Consider the following 24,775-nt stretch of genomic DNA (forward strand, 5'->3'; position numbering starts at 1 on the left):
GCCCGGCGCCGCCGCCATTTTGGAGCTCGGCTCGGGAGGGGAGGAACCCGCGGGAGGACGCGGCGCCCGGCGCTTCTGCCTCCCCCGTCCCGCCCCGAGCCGGCTCCGCTCGCCGCTTTCTCGGGCCGCCTGTCTGTGTCAGCCGCCGCTGCTCTTCGTCACCCGCCTGGCCGGGCCCGCCGCAGGCCTGAGAGAGGCGGGAAGGATGCCCTGCACACCCCGCCGCTGAGGGAGACTCGGGGGCCCTGCGCGCCGCGTCTGGCCAGCCCCACCCCAGCCGCTCCTCGGCTCTTCGCCTCCAGCGGCACGGAGCTTCCTTCTCCCTTATTCCCCTTTCCCTGGGTTTCCTTTCTCCTGGACTAGGCACTAGCCGCTTCCCCCTCGCCCCCAGCCCGCTCCGCCTCCCAGGCCTCTCTGCCCAGGCCTCCTCCCGGTCTCTTCCTCTGCCTGGGCCTTCGGGCTCCTCACCTTCCTTCCTCCCTTTCCTTTCCCGCCCGGAGCCATGTCCTCCGCCGCTCGTTTCGATTCGTCGGACCGCTCCAGCTGGTACGTGGGGCCGGTGTCCCGGGCGGAGGCGCAGACGCGGCTGCAGGGGCAGCGGCACGGCATGTTCCTGGTGCGGGACTCGTCCACCTGCCCGGGGGACTACGTCCTCTCGGTGTCCGAGAACTCCCGCGTTTCCCACTACATCATCAACTCCCTGCCCAACCGCCGCTTTAAGATCGGCGACCAGGAGTTCGAGCACCTGCCCGCCCTGCTGGAGTTCTACAAGATCCACTACCTGGACACCACCACCCTCATCGAGCCCGCGCCCAGGTGAGTGCCCCCCGCCCCCGCCACACCCACCGCCACCTTTGCTCCGAGTGGAGCGAGGAGGTGAGACCTGTAAAGGTGTCATAGTCCAGCCGAGTAACTCTGGGAGCCTGGCAGTGGATGTAGATGCTATGAATAAATACTAAGGAAACATTCGCTTCTAACACTGGGCCTTCATGACGCTCTGGATCTCGCTGACAATGAAAAGTGTTGGTCTTTCAGTCAGAACATCCGCGGTCCCTGTGCTGACCTTGTGTGTAGAGGTACCATGTACCTCTACCACGGGCTATAATTGCCTTGAAAGAGGGTGTGGTCGCACGTCACGGTTTTTGTGTTACCCTTCTAGTATTGTCTCTCCGTTCCAAGGATGGATGAGAAGCTGGCTCACCAGTCTTCTCCGTGATTCAAGTACAGCCTCTGAGCTTAGTTTGCTGTCTACCCCTGCACCCACACTGATTACAATAGAACTGGCTTTTATGTGATTAGACCGCTTCACCCTGTTAAGTCAGCATTAATACATTCTAGGGCAGCATTTCCCAAACTTCTGGAGTGGCATTTCTGCGCTAAAAAATGTAAAACGCTTATTTCTCACGGTTTGCTTATGGCACTGTTTATCTGCATATAGCATATACACTTCACTGAGAAATGCTGTTCTAGGAGGATGGGAAAATGTGACTTGGCTATGAGCTCCTTCTTTGTCCTGGTCCCAGCATGGGACATACCTGCAACATGCATCAGTAAACTGCTTATGAAGAGCCCTAGAACATATTCCTTACTTCTAATTAATAAAGCCTTTATCAGTGCCTTTTGTCAAAGCTTTTGGGGTCCCTGGATAGAATGAAATGAAATTAAATAAGAGAAAAGTACTGACATATTAAAAAATAAGGCTAAATTGGTTCACTTCTGAATTCTGCATTTTAATGTCTTATGTTTTGCAGATTAGCAAGTTCTTAGGAGGGAAGAATAACTTTGAGGTTTATAATCACAGCTGAACCTCGGCATAGACCACTACTTAATGACAGTCAGTCACTTGTCAAAGATTGACAATAGCTTGTTAAGTTGAAAAACTTAAGTGTTCAGAAGTCATTCTGAAAAGCTGTCAAGTGATGGGCAGGATGTGACAGCACAACCTTCAGGAACTCTTGAAGCTGCTGGCAACCTTTTGGGTAGTGATTGTGGCTAGAGAGATGGGTAGATAAAATAATTTTCACCATTGCAGGAATGCTTAAATGGAGCTGCCCAGTGGTATGTGCATGCTTAAACTTGTGGAGAGTTGGGAAGAAAAAGTCTTATGCTGAAGCAATCTTCATGCTTATCTCTGTTCTCCAGCCTGGATACTCTTGAACCTTTCTGGATGCAAAAACTTGTTCTTAATCATTTATGTCCATGACTAACTTGGCTTTCTCAAAACACTTGAGTACTTACAGAACTACAAATGGGATCCACTAGGTGTTTTTACTCAGCATGATTTTTGTTAAAACTCTTAGAAAAATCAAGTTGGTGGTTTTAAATTCTGTGCAAAGGAGACTTCCTGCTTCAAGAGAAAGATGAGAGGTAGCATTTCCAGATTATTTTTATTTTTTTTATTTTTAGTTAATGGAGTAGGTTTAGAATAGGGGTGGCCAGGTATGTGCTTCAGATTTGTTATGCTAATTATTTCTCTGGCATTTTCTTGGGCACATTGCTCTCAGATGCTTGTGCTTCTGAAAGCTGTTCATTCTTCAGTTTCATAAAGTACAGTCTGAAAGGTGGTTTCTGTGTAGAGTTCTATAGTACTTCTAGATCTTGGACATGACATCTTAAACTTTTAAAACAGTTGTAAATGGACCATTTTAAACTTTGTTTGTTTTGCATTTCTAGCAGGGAGCTCTGACCATCCTTGCTGATGTTCCTGAGCTCTTGTTTATGCAGAGCAATTGCTCCCTGAAGGGTTCTCTCTGTCCCCCTGCTTTGGCTGCAGCAGGGTTTTTGAAAGGTGGAATATCTTTCTCTTCAGGGCTTCTGGCATGTCTTGCAAAAATCACAGGGATTTGACTTACATCGTATTTTGCAGGTAGCAAAAGAGAATTGAAATAGGCTAATGACATGCATTCTTGCTCTCATAGCTTAGATAATAAGTATCTGCTGTGGCCTATATCCATTAAGGTTTTTTTGACAGCTGCTTTGAATAAAACGTATAACATCTATGATGAAAACAGTGAAAGCATTCTCATTTGATGGACAATCTTGTATATTATCACAGACAACCAAGTGACTGTATTTGACAAATGATTGACATAGTAATAAACAATTATGTAAATAAAGATAATATGGCTAATATGCAAAGGAACAGTTCTAAGGAACAGTTCTAGAAGGGTAGCTTTTTTTTTTTTTTTTTCCTTAGTTCCTTCTTATCAGTGGATGCAGGTATTTCATACTGTCTTTATGAAGATGTCATACCATCTTACTTTTGTTCCCTTTTTCCCCTATGGTGCTTCAAGTCTAGCATTTACTTACTGGATTCTTTAGAACTGGATGCTGAAGTTACAATAAAATTATTTGGATGACTTTGAAGATGGCAGAGGACTCTTGGAGAGATACACAACTACACTCTACACTTTTATGTGCTGTCCTTCCACCTGAATCACCCAAATAGTCTTAATTTGGTTTTCTGTATCATTACTCTCATAACTTAAGCTATAGAATTTGACTCTAAGATTTTCACAACAATTCAGAGCAGATGGATGAAGATGTTACATTATTTTTCCCAGTTTTCTGCATCCCATGATAGATTATTTTGGGTTTCTGGAGAAGCTGCTTTGGGTATTTAAGTAATTATTTGAGAGTGTGAGTTACTCATGAAATGCCTTACAGTGCTACCAAGCCAATAATTTTGTTACAAATCCAAGTAACTCTTCTCTAATTGATGTTCCTACTGCAAACCTGCTACTTACCTTTGTTACTTGAAATACAAACCAATAGCTATTACTTTTACCAAATCTTCAGGTATCCAAGTCCACCAATGGGATCTGGATCTGCCCCTGCCATGTCCACTGCAGAAGAAAATGTGGAATATGTTCGGACTCTCTATGACTTTCCTGGCAACGATGCCGAGGATCTTCCATTTAAAAAGGGCGAGATACTGGTAATTGTAGAGAAGCCAGAAGAACAGTGGTGGAGTGCCAGAAACAAGGATGGTCGGATTGGGATGATTCCTGTTCCTTATGTAGAAAAGCTAGTCAGATCTTCTGTTGGGAAGCATGGAAACAGGAATTCCAACAGTTACGGTATTCCAGAACCTGCCCATGCTTATGCTCAGCCTCAAACCGCAACTCCCCTGCCCTCAGTATCCAGCACACCTGGAGCAGTGATCAATCCTCTGCCATCCACACAGAATGGACCAGTCTATGCCAAAGCTGTCCAAAAGAGAGTACCCTGTGCTTATGACAAGACTGCGCTGGCATTAGAGGTAAGTTTTTCCTCCAGTCCCAGAGTTTTCAATTGCCTTGTAAAAGAAGAAACTAAAAATTATTATGGTGAAGTTGGTGTCGATGACTTCATATGGAGTCTGCTTATTTCTGTTGAGGGACTGAGAAGTTAGGTTAGGTTCTGAAGAAACATCCACAAGAATTGCTTCATCTATACCACTTCCTTTGAGAAAAGTGACCTAGTAAGTAACTTTAGGACCTGTATTTTCCCTCCCTTCTTGCTTGTTCAACTGCAAATGTTACAAGAGTAGCAGTGTACACATGCTGAAGAAGTGCTAACGAGAGGATGGCTTTGCTTCTCCACCTAATCATGGGGAAGGAAAGAGGTATTTCATTAATCATTGTGGAGTTCCAGGCTAAGAACTGACAGTGGCATCATCCAGAGAAAGGTAAAGATTGCTGGCTGATATATTTAGTGTTTCTGATCATCAGCTGTGAGATGCATTTGAAGATCTTGTGCTAAGAGCTGAAATCTTGGCAGAATATATCAGAAATACTCTAGTCCCTTTTACTTTGGTTTTCAGAAGTGGAGTTTGAGAAACCTTAACACCTAAACTGGGGGTGAGGAGTGTAATCTCTCAAGTGCTGCAAGTTCCTGTGCTTGCTATTGCATTTTTAATTTTATTAGAGAAATTTTGTAAAATTTTTGATCATTATTCTGTAAGTAGTAAAGAATTAATATCATACTTCTAGTTTAACAGGAATAAATGATTGACTGGAAGATGTTTTTTAAAGCTATATCCAGAAGACTAAGTTTGTTACTTTTACATTTACATGATACTGAAGGCTAATTAACCTGTAATTCAAAAATGTCTCACCTGGAAGAAGTGAAATTTGAGCATGCTGCAATACTTCCAGGAACAAATGCAAGCAAACAAGCATAAGAAGCAACAGCATTTTAGCAAATGAAATACTAATTTTTTTTTAAATACTTTTGAACTTTTCCTGATTTTGCTCAGTTACTTTGCAAGTTAAAGCTGTTACCTATGGCTGATACTTCTGGTGAAATTTGGAAGGTTTTATTTGTGACTTCCCATTATTCAGAGTGCTCACCCTAATTTTTTTACTCCTGTTCTTGTAAGACTTCTACAGGTGATTACTCTTATGGGGTTAAAAGTTAAATATGAATCACTGGAATTTCTTTGTCTTGTAAGATCTAGTAGCTTATTTGTGAACAGTATGTGAAAATTATCATAGAACAAAGTGTAAATTCACTGCCAACTGCACTGTACAGAAGATTCCTGCCAAAACTACTCATGCTTCTGAAAGCAAGGCAAGGCAAGTGATTGATTTTGTTATGTTATCAATGTGTAATGGAATTACTTCAGGGAACTTGCATTGCTGCAGAGTAGCAGAACCATTTGGAAGGTTGGTCCTTACATACAGACTTTCCTGACTTGCCCTTTAAGTGACCTAGTTAACCCCATCAGTTTAGCTACTCTGGGATACCAGTAGGTTTAATTCTCTGGCCAACAAATAGGTTTGACTTGGTTTGAACCTTCAAATTACTAAAGTTTTGTTTGAGAGATTCATCCTCTAATCACTTACTGCCTCGTGTTTTTGTGTATCTCAACACTGGCTTATGTTATCTTCCCATGCAATCTGTTTCTTTGCAAGTGTACCTCATCCACACTGTGGCTTCTCAAGAGGCTTCAGAAGCAGAATTCTGGCAACTGTTCTACATTTTCATTGAAATCAGCAATTGCAGCTTCTCCATATCTATCCATGCATAGGCAAATTCATTATAGCAGTATTTTTTTTGTCACACGGGCTAATCTTAAAAAAATCATTCAGCTTCTTTTAATGATTTTCCTTTAGTTTGCCAAACACCTGCAGGACTCCGATAAAGTATTTAATCCCAGCTCTACACATTACTAAATAAACTGAACCATTTGAAATTTCTTTTTTAAGACCACTGAAAGTAGGGTTAGACAAAACACAGTTTATGGGACTGTTTTGGGGAAGAAAGTTAATGATGTTCTTTCATAAAAATATTATTTGACAGTTCTCCACCTCAGTATAGTTGTATCCTAAGTGACAGTTCAGCTTGTACAGGTAGAACACCTTGTGAGTGTAATTACATGGTTACTGATTGTACCATCTCATTTAAACTGATCAAGCAATATGAAAGCAAAATATCTGTTTGCTGGCTGTAGCCTTGTGTGGTCATGACACAGACAGTGCTTAAAAGGAAGAGAATAGCATCTGGAGTAAATAAAGCCATGGCACAGTAATCTGCTCAACTTCCTTTCAAGTGGAGCAATGTCATTCTTCTTGCTTCAACTTGAAAATGGGACAAGCTCCCCGCCTGCAAGTCCAGTGTTTCTACTGTACACTGTTGTTTACACAACATGACAGAATTTTTCTTTAAGAAAAGGTAAAAGTTTATAGCCTGTTACAGAGAAGTTTTTGTAAGCAAGTTTTTTGTTGTTGTTTGGTTGGGTTTTTTTTAATTTCTTACATGAAAAATATAAGTGACCAAGTGACTATTCTACAGAAAATCTGAAACAAGGTCTGATAGTTTGGATAAAGATGAAGGGTTCAACTGATGAATTTACAAGTGTGACAATTTAAGAGCAGCTACAATTTTATTTCTGTAGGATGCTAGTCAATAGGGCGTTTATTTTTGCTGGGCTAAATTTATTTAGCATTATATAGAATCACAGAATGGTTTGGGTTGGAAGGGACCTTAGAGCTCATGTCATTCCACCCCCTGCCATGGGCAGGGACACCTTCCACTATCTCAGGTTGCTCCAAGCCCCATCCAACCTGTCCTTGGACACTTCCAGGGATGGGGAGTTCACAACCTCTCTGGGTAACAGGATTGGTGTTACTAAAGTTACTGATGTGTAAGTGTTGACTCGATCCTGTTGTGTTACATTCTCCACTGTTAGTCTCTAAAATAAAAGATTAAATTTTAATCTGTTTGTAGGTTAAAATGGTAGTTATAAGTATGGACACTATCTCAAAGCTTACAGCTGGTGGTACATGTAACTCTGTTCATCTCCCTGCACAAGGAAACAGTAAAGCCTACAATAAATTACATGTATTTCTAAGATTTACATATGCTCTTGTCTGTTGAGTTACTTTGGCAGATCAGATGTAATGTTTTTAATGAACATTCTCCAGATTGAAGTCTGTTGCTTCTCTCTACAACTGACTTCATTACTAATATGTGTAGAATTTTATGGATGCTGCATTAAAGCAACCCAAACCACTAAGCAAGCAAGCAAGCTACAAAATATAAATAAAAACCACCAAACCAAACCCCTAACCGAAAAGCCAGGTCTGTTTCTGTACTTGTGCACTTGTAGCCAAGAAGCTATTTCCTTCCTTTCTGGTGCTGTGGAGGAAGGGGTACAAAGGACAGGGTTACAGTGCCCTGTGCTTACTGGCACCAAAACTCTGCACCACAGGGTTATGCCTTGCTATTCTTCACTCCTGCTGAATGCTGTGGGAAAACTGTGAGGGCAGTCCCATGTTCTGAGGATTTACACCTTAGGAAGGTGATGGATTTGATAAGAGCAGAGATTCTGTGGCACTGTTACTGTGATACAGAGCAGCAAGGTCTACCTGATAGTTTCCCAGCCTTTAAAAACTTGTAGTAATTCTATAGCCAGTCTGTTATCAATAGTGTGCTAATGAAGCCTTGTTTCAAACTGGCAAGCTCTAACCAGGACATGAACAACAAATTCTATATTCACTTATAAAATGGAATTAAATAGGGTAAAGAACCAGACAATGGGAGACCAGCAGCAGCCACCAGATTTATACCTGTTGTTTTTAAAAAATGATTCTCCACTACATCACCAATGCTCTAATCAGTATCACAGTTAATTTTGAAGGCAGCAGTGGTTCTAGAGTTCATCTCCAGACTTAACTTGACAGTGTTACGGAATCAAAGATTTATTTTTTCTTTTTAAACAAGAGTTACAGTATATTTTTTAAAAAGTTCTTCTACTAGTGTTGGCTTTTTATAGGCTCATGCCAGCATTATAGTGTTAAATAGTTTATCTTTTTGTGATGTAGCAATTACAGATGTGTATGTTTGCTATTACAGAGTTAACCTGTCACTGAAATGTTTTGGTGAAATAAATTTCTGTCCACCACAATTATATAACTGCCTTACAGTATTTCTCTTGAGCTTGTTACAATTAGGTTACAGTTAACTTTTTCCCTCTTCAAAGGAAGGTTGAGACAAGTAGGCCAAAATGTGCTAGCAGTAGAACTTTCTTAATTAGGAAATTAGGCTACTTCTTTCAGTAGACAACAAGCATTGTGTTTTTCTTAAGGCAAGGAAACTTAGCCTCGCTGTGTTAAACATTAAAATGCATTTAACTCACAAAGTCTGGATTTTAAGCAAAGTATTGATCCTGCGTTTGTGTAGTGTGAATTGTTGATCAGGGAGCTTTAGTTACTGTAACTGTTGAACTGAAAATGAACTCTCCAAATTCTGTACGGTCACAGCAGTGGCTTCATCTGAAGGAGACGGGCTACCACCATGTAATTGAAAAGCAGCCCTTTTTTGATGCTGCAACATACTCTGACAATTTTCCTGGCTCTTGGTGAAATGTTGTCTTAGTTTAGGGCAAATTAGGAAGGAAAACTCCAAATGGGGATTTCCCCAGGGAAATGCCCCTCCCCACTAACTGGTCCGGGAAAAGAAAAAAAAAATTCCTTAGAGAGAAGTGGAAAAAGCTGTTTATTTAATAGAAATTGAGTAATATTAAATAATAAAACCTCTTGCTGTTCGATGGGATGGCAAGTCTAGGAAGAAAAGTCCTTTTCATGTGGTGTAGCTCGGCTCGCTCAGGTTCTTATCAGTCCCTCCGGCGCTGGAAAGTGCCGAGGCCCAGGCCCCGGTGGGCCACAGGCGTGAGCTCCCGGGGTTTAGCTGGGTGTTCAGTCCAGAGCAGGCTTGCACAGATCCAAGAAAATTGGGAAAAAAACAAACAAAGGTCTAGGGCACTCCTCTGCCTCAGCTAGCTAAAACTAACTAAAATCCAGAGAGAAGCTCTGTCCCGCTGTCTGTCCGTGCTGCAGACACCACAGTCCAGGAGCGGGATGTGTGGGAGTGATGTTTTTCCTTAACACAAACTGCGCGCTTCTTCTTCCCCCTCTCTTGCTCTCAAAGCCAGTCTTAAAGGTGCAGAACTTAATATATAACATAAACCAGACGATTGGGGATACCAGTATCATAAAGTCACCCCAGGACAAATGTGAAGTTCCTTTGTTTTAATCTGTGCCTAGGTGAGGCCAGATTAATGGCATCTAGCACTTCCACATTTCTGTGTTGCCCTTGAACCTCCTTTCATGCCTCAAGAACGGATGAAGCTTTTCCTCTGAACTGTTTGATTCTCCGGTTTGGGCACCAACTGTGTTCTGGCCCAGAACATCAGTAATGAAGGATAATTAAGCTGTGCTTTTAGCCTGGTGCTTTCCTGGAACTTCCAGTACATCCAGCACCAGCTCCTTCAGTGTCCTTTTGTCCTGTTAGCAGAGTGGCTGAACCCTGCTTCTCTTGTGTAGCTCCTCACTTTGGGGACAATGGGGTATCAGGTATTTTCACATGTAGTGTTGGATCTTGTCTATTCTTCTCCAGCCAGGCAGCTGGCCTGAACAACTGGTTTGGTTTTGGTATTAGTGTTACCAAAGGAGGTGAGCTGTGACACTGATTAGGATAATGACTGCAATTCAACACCCTGTAGCTTCCAGAGAGCAGTGTTTTCTATAGCACTGACCCAGTGGGCTAAAATGATGATTTAGAATTTTAATGCATTTTTATCTCCTTAGACTTATATTACAGAACTTTATCAGCCATAGAACTATTAACATACAATTGCTGGAATATCTGTAAAACTCATTGAATTGGTTGACTAAAATGGCTTGCAGGAAACATTTGCAGAGTATGAATCAGCTTCAAATGGAAGACAGGTATAGAAGAGTCTAGAGTGAATGAAGTAACCTTTCTGACTGGCATGTTCCATAGCTTGTATTTCCCCAGGGCTTTGAATTCATGCTCTAACAAGGACATAATGAAAGATGTGATCTAAAATACATTTTGATTTTTATCATTTGGGTGTAACTAAATAGCTGCATTTCAGAAGTATTACTCATTTCAGCAGTGATACTTCATTCCAGCAGTGCTGCTTCACAACAATTGACTTATCTGAGATGCTGAGTCTAAGGAAGTGTTCTCCTCATCTATAGATAAGGGCTATTAGCTGTCCACAGTCATACAGGAAGTTTGTGGAAGAGATGAGAATAGAACCAGGTCTCCTGACTCTGTCCTGTGCCTAATCATAAGACAATTCTTCTGACTGGCTTAAAACCTTCTCTGAAAAAAACAGTGTGTTAAATAATTTTAGTGGGGGATTGCACCTCAGCTGACCATGTTATAGATGCTTTAAAAGGCATTTATGCTTTTTCTTGGGGGAAAAATACATTGAGAGATGAGTTGACCAGATTTTTCTAGACATTTTTGAAATAAAGGTCTTTAAGATAATATCCATGAGTTAGTATAGCATGAAATCAAGGTTCCTGTGCCAAAAATCTTATTTCAACATGCTGTTTAATTTAGTCTTCTCAGGGAAACAACATTTTTAAAATAATATAACACAAGAGAATATTAAGCAGCTTTCATTTAAAAAAAAAAAAAGCCTTCCCAAAAATAGTAGAAAATTATTGCAAATTAATTTACTATTCCAGTGATTCTCAGCATATAGGAGTATGTTTTGAGTAGCTTTTGTCTCTCTGTAGTGGCTGATGCTGGTGTGCAGCAGCTTTGCCCACCTAGCAGCATAAAGGACATTTTACATCATTAATCTACAGGGCAGTTTGTTGCAGTGCAATAGGAGACATATTTTAAATATTATTTTCACTCAGCTGAAGCAGTATTTCCAAACCTATTCACATTGTGAAGTCTTTCCAGAACCAAGTTGAAGAATATCCGTTTTAGAGCTTCAGAATGAATAATGGATTGATCTCTATGAACAGAATTGCATTGTCAGACTCTCAGTAAATGCAGGTCCATGTTTTTGATTCAAAAGATTATTTTTAAGATTAAAGGGTTTGAGAGTGGGTTTGGTTTACAGTGTAGTGAAAATGCAACTCATTAAACCGTTGTGATGTTGGCTGCATCTTTCTCAGGCTGGGTCTAGAATTTGGAACTTAGATCTGTCTTCAAGGGTTATTTAAATGTAGCAATGTAACACTGAGTATTTATAGATGTTATCAGCCTTTTCCTAAAGAGACATTTGCTAGGTTCCTGTTTAGGTCATCTTGTTACTATTTAAAGCTTTCTCAAGTGAGAAGTCTGACAAATTGTGCTTTTTAGCAAATATACAATTAGAACATGCTGCAGCAGGCCCTGGAGAGATGAGGAGCAGTCAGATGAATTCTGTGTGTACATGCAGAGTTTAACTGCTTAATTCTGGCTTGATATTTGAGTTTAGGAACAGCAGATATAAAAATGTCCATTTAAGAAAGTAATACGGCCTCAGATATATCCTCAGAACTTAAGGGACTTCCAAGGGTTTTCTTCTCTCTCCAAAGCACAAGATTACAATTGTTCCAAGTGAGAGTGTCAGATGTGGGGGGCAGACAGGACACAGACAACCAAAGTAGTGGAGAAAAGGTAGGGAAGGCAGAGCAACACCTAAAGCTGAAATCTTTGAGAACAGTTTCAAAGTTCAACAAATTTTATTTTACAAGACAACACTGAGTGACTGACTGCCAATGAGTTTATTATAGTATCTTCAGCCTCACTTAAGGGTTCTTGCTTCTGTGTGATCTTCACAAATGTCTGTTACGGTAGTGGTAACTGGTTAATGGGCTTCAATTCATCTAAGTGACATCCACATCATTTTGTAAACTCGGGGCTTTCTTTAACATAAAAAATACAGATCTTACCTCAAAAGTTTAAGGATGTTGGCCAAGGGCCTATCTGCATGTGGTCTGATAATTTTAATACTCTTTAGAAAATGTAGACAAATTGCTTTACACACTGTATCAATGTCTATTTTTTCCTTAAATAAGATTAAAGCTTGTTTCCTTTGAATTTCACAGCAGTGGTTTGATAACTGAAGCTCAATTACAAAGAGCTTGGACCTAGTTTGGGAAAGGAACTTAGAAACTGTTGGGCATTGGTCATAGGCTGGTTCTGCTTTTTGTGAAATTAGTTTTTAGCTGCTAATGCTAATTGGCACTTTTCTGATATTTACTGTAGTTACCACATAGAGTCAAATAAGTAAACAGGAAGGGAGGGGGAAAGTTAGAGAGCTGCTGTAACAGACCACGTGTTCAGGTCTCCAGAAGCAGCTCAGTGAGAATGAGTATTTAGCTTGTCTTAAATGCTTCTTGTCAATTTGGATATTTCCCTTTGTAAATTGTCCTAGTCCAGATTAAATACAGGTGTTGAACTGTAAGAGTATAATTTATCATCATTTGGGCTGTTGTTTCTAGCTTGATCATAGTTTAAACTTCTCTCATTTTTCACTGCCAGATAGGAAGAGAATAGTTATGGTAGGAAAGGCCTGGCATGTCATCATTCCTGCTTCAAATGCTTTAACAGGAAGTAGACATGAAAACCACAAATAAAGCTAGAATCTACATCTACTACTAAAAAAAAAAAAATTAAAAAATTGGGATTGCTTTTCCTCATTTAGGAAGTGTACCATTATTTTAGAAATTACAGAAGGTTCTTAGACTGTGATCGTCAAAATTAGAGCTTCAAGTTATGGTTTCTTTGCTTTAGGAATCTCTCTTTGAAAAACTACATTTCTTCTAAGTCAGCTGCTGCTAAAACCAGTCCCAGTACGGTGCTCTTTTGAAAGCATGTCGTGACTCATCACTGATGGTAGCTTTACTGATGTGAATTTGTGTCTCAGCTAAAGATACTGTTGCATGAAGCTGTAAGCTCTCCTATAAAAAGAGGTGTAGTTCTGTAATCTTTATAAATATATGCATACTTAAGAGTGTCAGAAAGAGTGCAGATGACATTATTATGTTTAGCAACAAAGTGTTGGTATTGCAGTTCAGTAAAAGTAACTTTTCCACTGAACCTTCTGCCAAGAAGAGGGCAGGAATCCTTTCCCTATGATGGGCTTGTTTGTGCTGTTCTTCATTTCATCTGTGTTTGTATCAGAGGTGAGAATCCCATGTGTGACAAGGGGTTTTTTTGTTTCTAATTCCACAGGTTGGAGATATTGTGAAGGTTACGAGGATGAATATAAACGGTCAGTGGGAAGGAGAAGTCAACGGTCGAAAAGGGCTCTTCCCTTTCACGCATGTCAAAATATTTGACCCTCAAAACCCAGATGAGAACGAATGACTCCCTCTGCCCAATTTACACTGCTGCTTCATTTTCCTGGCTATCATTAGCATTGTTTGAGGTGGGATGATGACTTAATGGCACATTGCTAGCATTGCCCATTTTCCAGCTTGCTGCAGTTTGACAGTTCTTTTAATATACATTTGGAATACATACAACTGAAGTCACTGCCTGACCTTCAGACCATAGTTGTGTCATCCAGAATTTAGTTTCACTTCTAAAACTTTATTGGGCCTTAAGCTGGAGAAGACTGAACCAGAATATAGCAGAGAGGTATTGGAAAAATAACCTTTCCTGTTGAGACTTCTGTGGACTTTCTGGTTTGCTCAGTAGGAAGAGCCCTAATCTTAGATCAAACGTGCAACTTGTGCATTACTGTCCAACAAAAAGCAACAACAAAAATGCAATTTTAGGACTGAAGAAAATTTAGTTTTGAAATTACCTGTCTTAAGGTAGTACATATAAAATGATGGTTTCTTTAAAGGACAATAATTGGAGCTTATGTATTCTAAGCAGTTGTATTAGACACTGCTCTTTTCTGTTAACTCCTAAGCTTGTTGTTGACCTTCCTGAAACAGTGTGTGTTAAATGCAAATAACCATTGATTGAGCTGCATTGAAGCTGAGGCTTATTTATAAGGAAACGTAGGAGGGGTTGATACTTGTAACTTGGTTTTGACATATTTAATGCATTTCTGTTGATTTTTGCAAGCACTAACTGTAGAAAGTGAGCTTTAAGGGGAAACACTTTGGCCTGGTCTACATACAGCTCTTCTGCAGTGTTGAAAGTGTAGTTTTACTAGTACAGAAGTGCTTGTCATCAAGCTGTTACTTGGCAGACAGATCAGATTGCCATGAGGAGAGGTAGGAATGGGACAGAAGAACTTGGTAAACACCGATAAAATCCTCTTATTCAAACATTTAAAGACCTTTTATATCCATTTCTCTGCAGGCTCCCTGCTCTCTCCAAAGTTTCCTAGCTATGCCAGCCCCAGCTCATCAAAAGCTCCTTTTCAAACACAGTACCTTTTTACCAGGGTGTCTGTATTGCTGTGCTTTTCTTCCAGAGCTGCTTTCATCTTCTTTTTCCCCTTCCTTCTTTTTCCTCTCTCATATCCTAAGTCCTCTGCATGCTGACATCTTTTTTTATTTTTCCCCTTCCTAAGGCATTGGCTCTGGTTTATATACGACCCAGGTCCCTCCCCCTGCCAGCATTGTCTAGAAAATGGTTAATTGGAGTCAGCTGCCTGGGTTCCCCCATGTGATAACGCTGGGGCTGGAGGAGGCCACAGGGGTGTCTGTTATTAGTGTAGCTCCTTGTCTCTTTGTGTACCTGAGCTCTCCTGCTGGGACAGTTGTGCAGCAGGAGCTCCTGGCTGCAGCTGGTGCGTGCGGGTGCTCAGCCTGAGCCTGGGTGCAGGATCTAAAAGCGCAGGCACAGTGGAATCCTGGGCCACCTTCTTCAAATGGGTGTTGTAGGTGAACTGGAATGCTCTTTGCAAAATGATGGAACACTGAATTAACAGAATACATGTCTGCAAAGATACAGCTACAAAACCTCCCTTTTCAGACAGCCTGGTTAAGGCAGATGTCCAGTGTGGAAGCTGGCAGGAAAACAGCAGCTCCCATTTTTCAACTTTGGAAGGCTGTTGGTTGTAGCAAAATGAGAAACTTCAAACACCTGCAGAATGTCATCAGAGCTTACAAATGTCTAGTGATATAAACATTGTCTTAAGTTCCAGCATGTTTTCTTGTTGATTTGTGTTGCTTGATCCTAATAAAAGCACGTTGTTGGTAGTTCCTGTGGGAGTGCCATGAGATCCTTAGCACTGAAGAACTGCAGAAATGGCATTCACAAGCAGACATTCAGAATGCCAAGTTTTAAAGAAGTCTCTCTGTTCATCTATTAACTGTTTTCTGTAGTATTGATCAAGTGGCTGACAGTCTGGAAGTTCTTGTAGAGCATTTTACTACCAAATTAACTGTGAAGTAGAGTAGCATTGACTGAAGTGTTTGGTGCTGTAATTCTTGACAATAGGCATTGACATTTTGTCTTGCAAAGAAAAGCTATGCAGTTCTCTTAACTAAAGAAGGTCATGCTTTTCCTGTGCCCCAACAATACCTGCACGTTTACTACACAGATTGTACTACTGAAAGTCATCTTCTGAATACAAACTGCACTAAACTCAGTCTGCTGCAGAGAAATCTTATTTCAGGCCTGACCTAGTTACAGGCAGCTCTTCAGAAGACTGATTGTAGAATTCTTCCTTTGCGTGATAAATAAATACTGTGAGATTTGAGAGCTTGAACATAACTTTTAATCTGATTTTTTTTCACTGAAATAAACATCTTGACTCATCCCCTCATTGAATAAGGTGTACGCCTTGAACACAAATACCGTTTTAGGTTTAATTATGTTCCAATACTGCAGAAAAGCAAAGTATTTTACCTTCAAAACTATGCAAAAATTGTGTGTATTGGTATCTGATGCAAAGACAAGAATTCTTGAATTTCTGTGAACCTGGTTTTAGGCCATGAGTGAACAGTGTTTCTCCAAGTAGCAGCGGTGTGGTTCCGGTATGTAAAATGTGGTTTCAATGTAGCATACTGACCAGCCTAAGCTGATTGTAACCTTGCTTCAAAATGTGTCTTGGCTATTTTACTATGAGACAAGTATTTTCATATAAAGACTGCATTGGATCAGTGTGTGTTTCTCTTTGAAGGACTCTGGGTTCTCGATCGCTTGTCACTCGCTTACACATGTGCTGTCGTTTTATGAAACCTCTTAAATCTGAGTGATAATCTATCAGTGTAAATGTTCTTGGGCGTGTAAGGTAACCTTGATATGAAGCATGAGAGCCTACAAGTGATGGCTTCAATCTATGCACCATTAAAGTTGTCCTTGTTTTGGAACTAGGAGCTGGTGTAATGACCTGGTGCCACAGTAGTCAACTATCACGAAAGGCTTGGCTTCCTCCTGCTGTGTACATGTGTATATAGACATTGAAGCCTCTGACCAGTCTGAAAGTTTAAATGAAAACTGTTTTAATCAGTGTCCATCACTGGATAAGCGCTTATTTAATTCATGATTGTTTACAAATTGGGAAAGAATAAACAGAAAGGGAATATCCTGTTTGGGTTGAGGCTCTGAAGAGCCTGAGCATTATTTTTGTAAAGGGAAAAACAGCATTCTTTGTGCCATTTCATGTGCCTGTAAAGTAATTTTTTATATTGTATTAACATCCTGGGAATGAGTGGGCTGCCTTTGTTTTCTAGTCCAGTTTTCAAGCATTTTCCTCAATACCTGCATTTGAAAGTGAGACCTGCCTAAAAGACTGCCTTTTGGGACCAGTGAAAGCGTTCCTGTATAGTTGTCATATTCTGTTTATTTGTGTTAAAATGTATTTTGGGACAAGGATACAATTATTGCAGTGGGAAAGGTGGCCTTGTATTTGAGACAGTCTTCACTGTGTAAACTTTAAACACAATATGTAATTTAAAGACCATGATCTTCAGGCAATAATATTAAGTGTAAGCTTTTAAAATTTATTTTGGGGATCATAGCTTGTTTTATTTTTTGTGCTATAAGATTAACAGTATTAAATGAATTATATTCTTAGAATATACGGAGTGTCTTTTCTTAAGATTAGTGCCTTTTTAATTTCTTACTCCACTTAATTCATAGAACTGGTCCCAACATCAAGCCACTGTGTTTTTTTCCCCAATGCCCTGTTTGTACAGTCTAAATAAAACTTGCCTCAACTTACAGTATTATTTGTCGTCTTTAGTCTGAAAACCTTGAGGATAACAGCAGAATGTTTAAGCCCTTACTCTGTCCTTACAATGGCCTGTGGGTGAACAGAGTGTGCCAACTGAAGTTTTCCAGAATCAAAGGAAGAATTAAGCAGCAGAAAATGCTGTTGCCAGGCTGAATGATACTCTCCTGTTCCTTCCTCGTGCCTCTTCTCAGACAATGCTGCTGGGCTCTGGAGGTTCACATGAAACAGATGCATCTCTGGTGATACAGATTACCACTGTCTCCTCTACCCTGATGCCCGACACGTCCGTGCTCTTCCTGCTCTTCCACCACTGTATTTATTGTGCTCTTTGGCCCAGGCTTTTAAAGGTCTCTGGAAACCGTGACCTTTGTTTACTGTGATGCCCTTGACTGTGCTTGTAAGAATGACTGGTTTATGCAATGGTTTGAATTTCATTTATTATTGGTTGAGTAACTAAGGTGTGACCTGTGCAGGCACTGGAGAGCAGGGACTGCAGCTCTGGCCCCTGCCGTGAGGTGCTGGTGCAACACATCAGAACTGTCTGTGTTTTGAAGTCAGAATCCACATCCTGGTCATCCTCTGTCTTTTAGCCAATCCAAATCAATAGTAACTTAACTAAAGGGTTTTTTCAGTTAAATCATTAACAAGGTGTCGATACTCGAGCTGATGCTGTATGGGAGGAAAGCTTAAGAAGAACATCAGCCACTCAGCTGCTGCAAAGGAGAAGCCTACAAAGCTTGTATTGGTTCCCTGGACTCTGTAGGTATGGTGACAGCCTCGTGTTTGTCTTCTCTGGAGTACAGATTTCCATGTGATGTTAATAAACATTCATAGCCAACTCTGCATAGTGTCTTATCATCAAATAGTCACAATTGTCAAGTTATGTTTTGGAGAAAACCAGCTGTGTTTTAAAGATGAGAATAGGTCAGATACGTTCAGTGGGCTTGGCAATCCTGCTTCAAGCTAAAAGGCAGAAAGTAAGAGGTAACAAGAAGCAAGCAGTAACTGAGGGTGGGTTTATTTGTCTTACCTGCATTCAGGCTTCCACCAGTGCAGATGTGAAGTAGTTCAGTTACTTCAGTCCAACAACAGGCAGCACAAGCCTCCATTTTTCAGTGCAAGCTGGGATCAGCTGGGTTCATCAGTTTGTCACTTAAAAGATTTACTTAAAAGGTTTTATTTCTAAACCAGTGTGATGACAAACATCCTTTTAGACATGCCCAGAGGTGTGTCTGTTGGAGCTTACACCAGCAGGAAATGCAGCTAAATGCACCAAATAAACTGCAGCCACAGCAGAACAGTTCCATTTCTCCATGATTCTCCATAGTGTGGACTGTACACAGATGAAAGCTCCTGAGGTCCACACTCACCTCGGAGCAACCGTACTGATTCCTGTCCCCCATATTGTCCCCTCTGCCTTTGTTCTAGAGGACAGGTCAGCTGCTCCTGTGGCAGCTGTTGATCGAGCAGTCACAGCTGAGCAGGGAAAGGTGAAGCAGTTCCAGTTTCAGGAACCCTCCGTCCCCCGAGCTGCGAACTGGCGGTCGCTGTGCAAACAGCCGAGTCCCGCTGCAGCAGGGCCGCGTGCCCCGGCGGGAAGGAAACGCTCCCAGCTGTCCCAGAGTGAGCCTCCTGCTCCGAATGCAAGCCCTGAGAGCTTGCCAGAGCCCCAGCGGCACCGATTGTTGTGACTCACTAACGCCGAGTGTTGTGAGCCCGGCCTGAGTCAGGTTGTCCGCGCACCGCTCCAGCTGCCCGCCCTCCCCGGGAGCAGCTGGGAACCCCCAGCACCCCCCCGGGACTCAGCCCCTCCAGACTGGCACAACCTTGGGAGCTGAAAGCTGAGCTACCCCTGCTCTGGGGTGTGACGGTGCTCACCGGGGACTGGCAGCCCCTCGGTGCAGCCTCACCTGCGGAAGATCCATCCCACTGCTGCCAAGGCAGGCGGGGGAGCAAGAGGCGACGGGGAATTAACGCAGTGCTCCCCTCAGTTAACCTTCCCAGCACCTGCTTGCTTCATTCCAGGCATTTTGTAACTAGAACCCTCCCTGCACGAGTTATTAGTCTAACCCGCCGCTGGCACACCAGACAATTGGGATCAGAGCTAAATCTAGGGTATCCACAGGGAACTGGCTCCTGCTTCGTACGTCCTGGCTGGTCCAACAAGGGCAGCTGAAAGTCAGCACTGAGAAATCCATTACTAGCATTTGGTCTAGAAATTTATCACTAAAGCTGAAGTGTGGGTCCCAAGGGATGGTTAATCCCCCACCACTGCAGATTGCCAGTCTGTGCTATCCAGTGAATCCTCTCCAGACCCTCAGACACGAGCAGCTCTCACTGGGCTGTCAGGGGGAAGCAAGGGTAGAAGGGCATTGCTGGACATGCTGCTTTGCCTTCCCCCAGCTGCCCAAAAATCCAACTGCTTTGGGGGGAGTGGCAAATCCAGGGAGAGGATGGTGTTTTGAACAGACAGAAGGGACTGACATAAGTGAACAACAGGACTTGGTTTGAAACTCTGGGCACTCGACTCTTGTTCAGCCCACCACCAGTCAGCAGCCAAGCTGGAGACCCCCAGGGATGCTCCTGACTAGTGACAAACACAGCCAGGCTTAGAGTGCACCGTTGCTATCCTTGCCATAAAAAATACAAAAATCAAACTTACCCATTTTTCATTACTGGGAAGTAATGACCCCTGTATTTCTAGACTCAGTTTCCACAGTTTCAAATGTATTCTGTTACTTTACTTTTATTTTATTTTACTTTATTTTTATTTTATTCTGTTTTGATCTGGATTATGTGGTTCAGGATACCTGCTGAATCCATTTCTGTTATGTTAGACCATCTCTTCTTTTCCCTTCTTCTTGTGAGCATTGATACAATTAATCTACTGACCTTGAAGAGAAAGAGCTTTTCTCTTTCCAGGTATCACAGCTGGTGCTCTGGCTCCGAGTCTGCAGTGACGACGGATACACAGCTCTGGGCTGGATTCCTGCTGAGCATCAGCCTCATGCTCTGCAGGGCACAAAGGAAATATAATTCATCAGGCTTGGCCTTTGTTGTGTAAGGAAGAGCCATATCCCACAAAGATCGAATGCCTCCCACTGTGCCTGACTACCTGCAATAGCTGTGCCTACTCGGCACTTTGGAGAACTAGATCTAAAATTAACAAAGATCATTTCCCTGCAAGAAATAGCACCTTGGCCTGGACACGGGACACATCAGCAGAAGTCTGAAACAGAAAGGCTAAAATTAACTCAGGTCTGGGATTCTGCTGAATGCTCTAACACAGGTCTGACCACCACATGCAGGATAAGCAGCACTGTTGGAAATCGCTGCCCAAAATCATCCCAAACTGCAGGATGTACCCCAGCAGTGACAAAAAGGTTACTCCAAGAACTCAGTAGCAGCTCTTACCTGTATGAGGCTCAGTGATCCACCCTCACTGTCGCTAGTGACCATCTGATCGAGGCAGAGGTGGGCGATGGGATGGAAACAGCTCTCCAGCTGGTGCTGGATTTCTAGCAAGGCTTTGTGCTGTACAGCAGCAGAAGCCCACAGACCCCCACAGTGGTGTTTGTGGGATCAACACTGGCAAATTTAAATAGACAAAAATAAAGACACCTTGGGGAGCAGCCTAGGAACAGAAAGTGTGTGCAGGGCAGTAAAAATGTGGGACTTGCATCCATCAGCCATGAAGGGCTCACGCCTTCATCGCTGCAGTGCCCTGATTTCAGCCCATGCTGCAGCCCCACGGCAGCGCCGCACTGGAACAGCTGTGGAAGATGGAGGGGGGTGGAGATGATGTACCTGGAGAAGGACAGGCTGATTTAACACCCCTCCCTGCTGCCAAATGGCTCTGTGGGCTCTGCAGTCATCACCCAAAATAGAGCCACAGTCTGTGCCTCCTCCAAGAGACACAGAAACATATGGAATCACTGCCCCAAGCAATGCCCTGATATGTTTCCAGCATTGCTTGGGGCAGTGATTTCCTGCAGGAACCACCTCGGGAGATGCCGGCACCATGCCCCACTGTACCTGACTCCTTTCCCTCTCCCCCACCACCCCTGCGTGTTGATGCTTGTTACAGCCTGGGAACACAAGATACAGAGCTTGAGCTAGCAAAGAATGTAGGCAGGGTTTGGGCAGAAGGGAGGAAAGGTCCTGCATTAACCTCACAAATCCACCACATGTGGCTGTCACCTACTGCTGAAGACACAAGGGGTCCCTTCCTGGCAGAGGCCGAGGGGCTCCAAGGCAGCCCCTGCGACAGCCTTGTCTCTCTGGGACCAGACACGCTGCCCCAGAGCTGCCTGCACATCTCAAAGCAGGGACACATCCTCCCCACGGAGAGCAGCTCATCCCAGGCAACCGCCTTCTCCTCCCCTTGTTTTGCTGCCAGGTGCCTCCTAAAACATGAGCTGCTTCAGCCCCAGCTTGCCCAACACTTGGCTTCTGTCAGCACCTGAGCAAGTCGTGCAAAACCCTCACTCCAGACACAGCACAACAGCCCCAGAGCTTTGCCCCTTGTGCACTGTAAGCACAAAGCAACAACATAGATATTTTCTTGGCTTTCTGTTTTCCACGCTGCCCTGGGGTACCCTTGCTGCAGCTTCCAGGCCTCAGCACCTTTGCAGCAACCCCCCTGCAGGCTGCCCCAGCTGTCCCCTCGCAGGTCCCACGCTGTCACTGGGTGGCACTGTGCCCCTGCCTGTGCATGCCCGGCTCCAGCCTCCTCCTCTGCCTCCTCGGTGCCCGGAGGAACCCCGGCTGGGCCGAGGGGCAAAGGCTCCCCTTGCCGAAGTGCACCCACAGTGGCACCGACTGATACCCGGGGACCCCAGGAGCCCGTAAGGTTGTGACCCCAATGCCCAAACAAACAGGCTTCCCACTGCCTCCCTGCCAGGGTCTCTCTCTCCCCACCACAGTTATATTTTCATTACTGTGGCAAAAGGAGACCAACTGCATCTTTACAATAGCCCCTCCATAAAACTAATAGGCCAGGCAATTGGGACAGGCCTGTGAAGTACTTTATAGTCTAGACTCGAGGAGTTCGTGCCACAGCTCACAAGCTGTCCCAGCCCTACATCCCAGGAATCACAGCGTTATTTCTCCCTATCGTCCCCACGTTCAGCCTGGGAGCAGCACAAGGATGAGCATGGTGCTTTCGCTGGTCTCCTGCCACCCAGAGCCTCACCTGATTCCAGCAGCACAAGGCTCCTAGGAGCATCCATAAGAATCAGGGTTTCCTTTCTCCAAGGCACCATGACACAGTTCTGCCCTGATTCCAGGAGACTTGACACCATCATGTGTCCAGGGTCGGGAGGCTGGACCCAGCACTGGGCTAAGGCAGAGGCCAGGGAGGTCCTTTGTCAATGCTTTGCCATTTGCTTCATTTGCAGTTGAAAGCCAGAGAAGCAGAGAGCCCTTCTGACACTGTGATGGCAAAACCTGCTCAGCTCCATAGCAGAAGATCCTTCCCTCTACACCGACAAGCCCACGTTTGTTTGGGAAGCTGGGGTGACACATCTGGTGTAACCCACAGCCCCATTTCACAGGGTACCTGGTGAGCTTTGCCTTGCTGGGACCTGGCCAGTCTCGGTGGTGCACTCCAAGTATTCCTAGCGCAGGGAGCTGGGCTCTGGCTCTAGCAGGGGATGGGTGGAGGACCCTGGAGACAGCAATAACCAAACAGAGCAGCCGCTGCCACCTTCCCTCTTCCTGCTGTGTAAAAACTGCCCGAGAAAAGCCTCCTTTAATCGCTCCCCCTACATTAGACACTCCAAGGGAAATTAGCACAAATGCAACATCAGTGGCACCGAGGGAACACACCCTGACTGACTTGGAGGGAGGTTAATTAGTTTGTTAAAAACCTTTTCTCTTTAGTTGCCACCTAAAGCTCCAAGCCTTGACAAACAGTGGGGGGAAAGGGTCTCTGCAGAAAATCAATGCTCTTTAGAGGTAAGAGTTAAAGATCCTCCAAGGAGCATACAGATGGGAAATAAAGACTGTTTCTCCACCATTAGGGTAGAAGATGAATGTTAGATGGGAAAGCAAAATGTTTCCAGGTTTCTATAAAAGTCAGAAGGGAGATGAAGAGCACATTCCTCCCCCTGCAGTTTACTTTTATCTCTTTGCCTTAGTGTCCCCACCTACCCTGCAACAGAGGCGCTGAAAAGCTTTAACTGGCTCCTGCAGAACTGATTCAGGATCCCAGATACTGAGTGCCAGAGATGTGCCAGAGATGTGCCAGGTGCTATTGCCTGTCCCTTGGGAGGACAATCCCCTCGGTGCCAGAGCTGCCAGCAGACTGCTCCTCGCTCCCAGGCACACCAGCCAGGGAACACGAGTGTGCTGGGGATAGGAAGAAAGCCTCACAAGCCCTTACAGACAGTTGCCCCTTTAGATTAATTTAATAGATGACTGCAATGACCCCAGAGAATTTTGTACAGCTCCCAGCCCACTGTAGCTGCCCCGAGCATGGTGGCACCAGGAACCTGTCACAGAGCTGGTGTGTGCCCATGGTGAGATGTAGCCCTGCCAGTGCTCCTGCTGCTGCCACTGTAGGGCTGTGGTGGGATGGCTTAAGCTCAGTGACTGCCACAGGCAGCGCTTTGGGACTAAAATTTCCTTAGGTACCTGGTTTAAAGTTGGGACTGACTTCATTCAGTATCCACACCAGAGCTCTGTGCTGCCCTGTGGAGGATAGAAGGGCAGACAGTTCCAGCTCCAGAACCAAGTCTTCTTTAGTCTAAGGACATTATTTCTTTGCTAGACATGATGAGCTGTGTGCCCTGCCTTCTATACTGTCCACTGATGTTTGTATTTCAAAAGCCACTACATCATCTGATTCTGCCCAGCCATCTAAAAAAAAAACCAAAACAGACAACATCCTGTATACCGCTGGGACCTCTTTGTCAGAGGCTGTGAACTCATCTGCATCCAGCACCAGGATGGATTGAACAAACTGAAGCAGTATTTTATTGCTGAAGCATAAAACACGGGAATAAACAAGCACCAAAGTGCTACTGATCATTAAAACCAGATGGGAGCCCATTTACTGCCTCCAGCAGTGAGGTGCCATGGCTGCTCTGCTGGGGCCCCCTTGAAATAGGAAACCCAGCACACCATCTGGGAGGTGCTGGATGGCAGTGGCTGCAATTCCAGCCTGGAGTTATCTGCACTGTGCTCACACCACCACCATTGACCAAGGAGTGTCAGAGCTCTGAGTCCTATCTCCAGGAATAATCACCCCTGCGAGGTTGTGCCTACATGGAAATGCCCTGGTAGGGACAAGCAGCCTATCCAGGGCCAGTCCCATTTTCCCAGAGAGATGGGATGGGGAGAATCACAGGCTGAATTCCAACACACAGACCAGGGACTCCACAA

General features: G+C 43.7%; 1 protein-coding gene across 1 annotated transcript; it reads left to right on the plus strand.

Moving 5' to 3' along the window:
* CRKL (CRK like proto-oncogene, adaptor protein) lies at positions 1-18,227 on the plus strand. The gene is made up of 3 exons (XM_005524476.3): positions 1-816; positions 3,799-4,261; positions 13,477-18,227. The coding sequence occupies exons 1-3, from the start codon at positions 503-505 to the stop codon at positions 13,609-13,611; spliced, it is 912 nt and encodes a 303-aa protein (XP_005524533.1). The 5' UTR covers positions 1-502; the 3' UTR covers positions 13,612-18,227.
* The last annotated feature ends 6,548 nt before the right edge of the window (positions 18,228-24,775 follow it).

This window comes from Pseudopodoces humilis, chromosome 20, assembly GCF_049639895.1.
Source record: "Pseudopodoces humilis isolate 2021_Gansu_Grassland_sample_001 chromosome 20, ASM4963989v1, whole genome shotgun sequence".
Lineage (NCBI taxonomy): Eukaryota > Metazoa > Chordata > Aves > Passeriformes > Paridae > Pseudopodoces > Pseudopodoces humilis.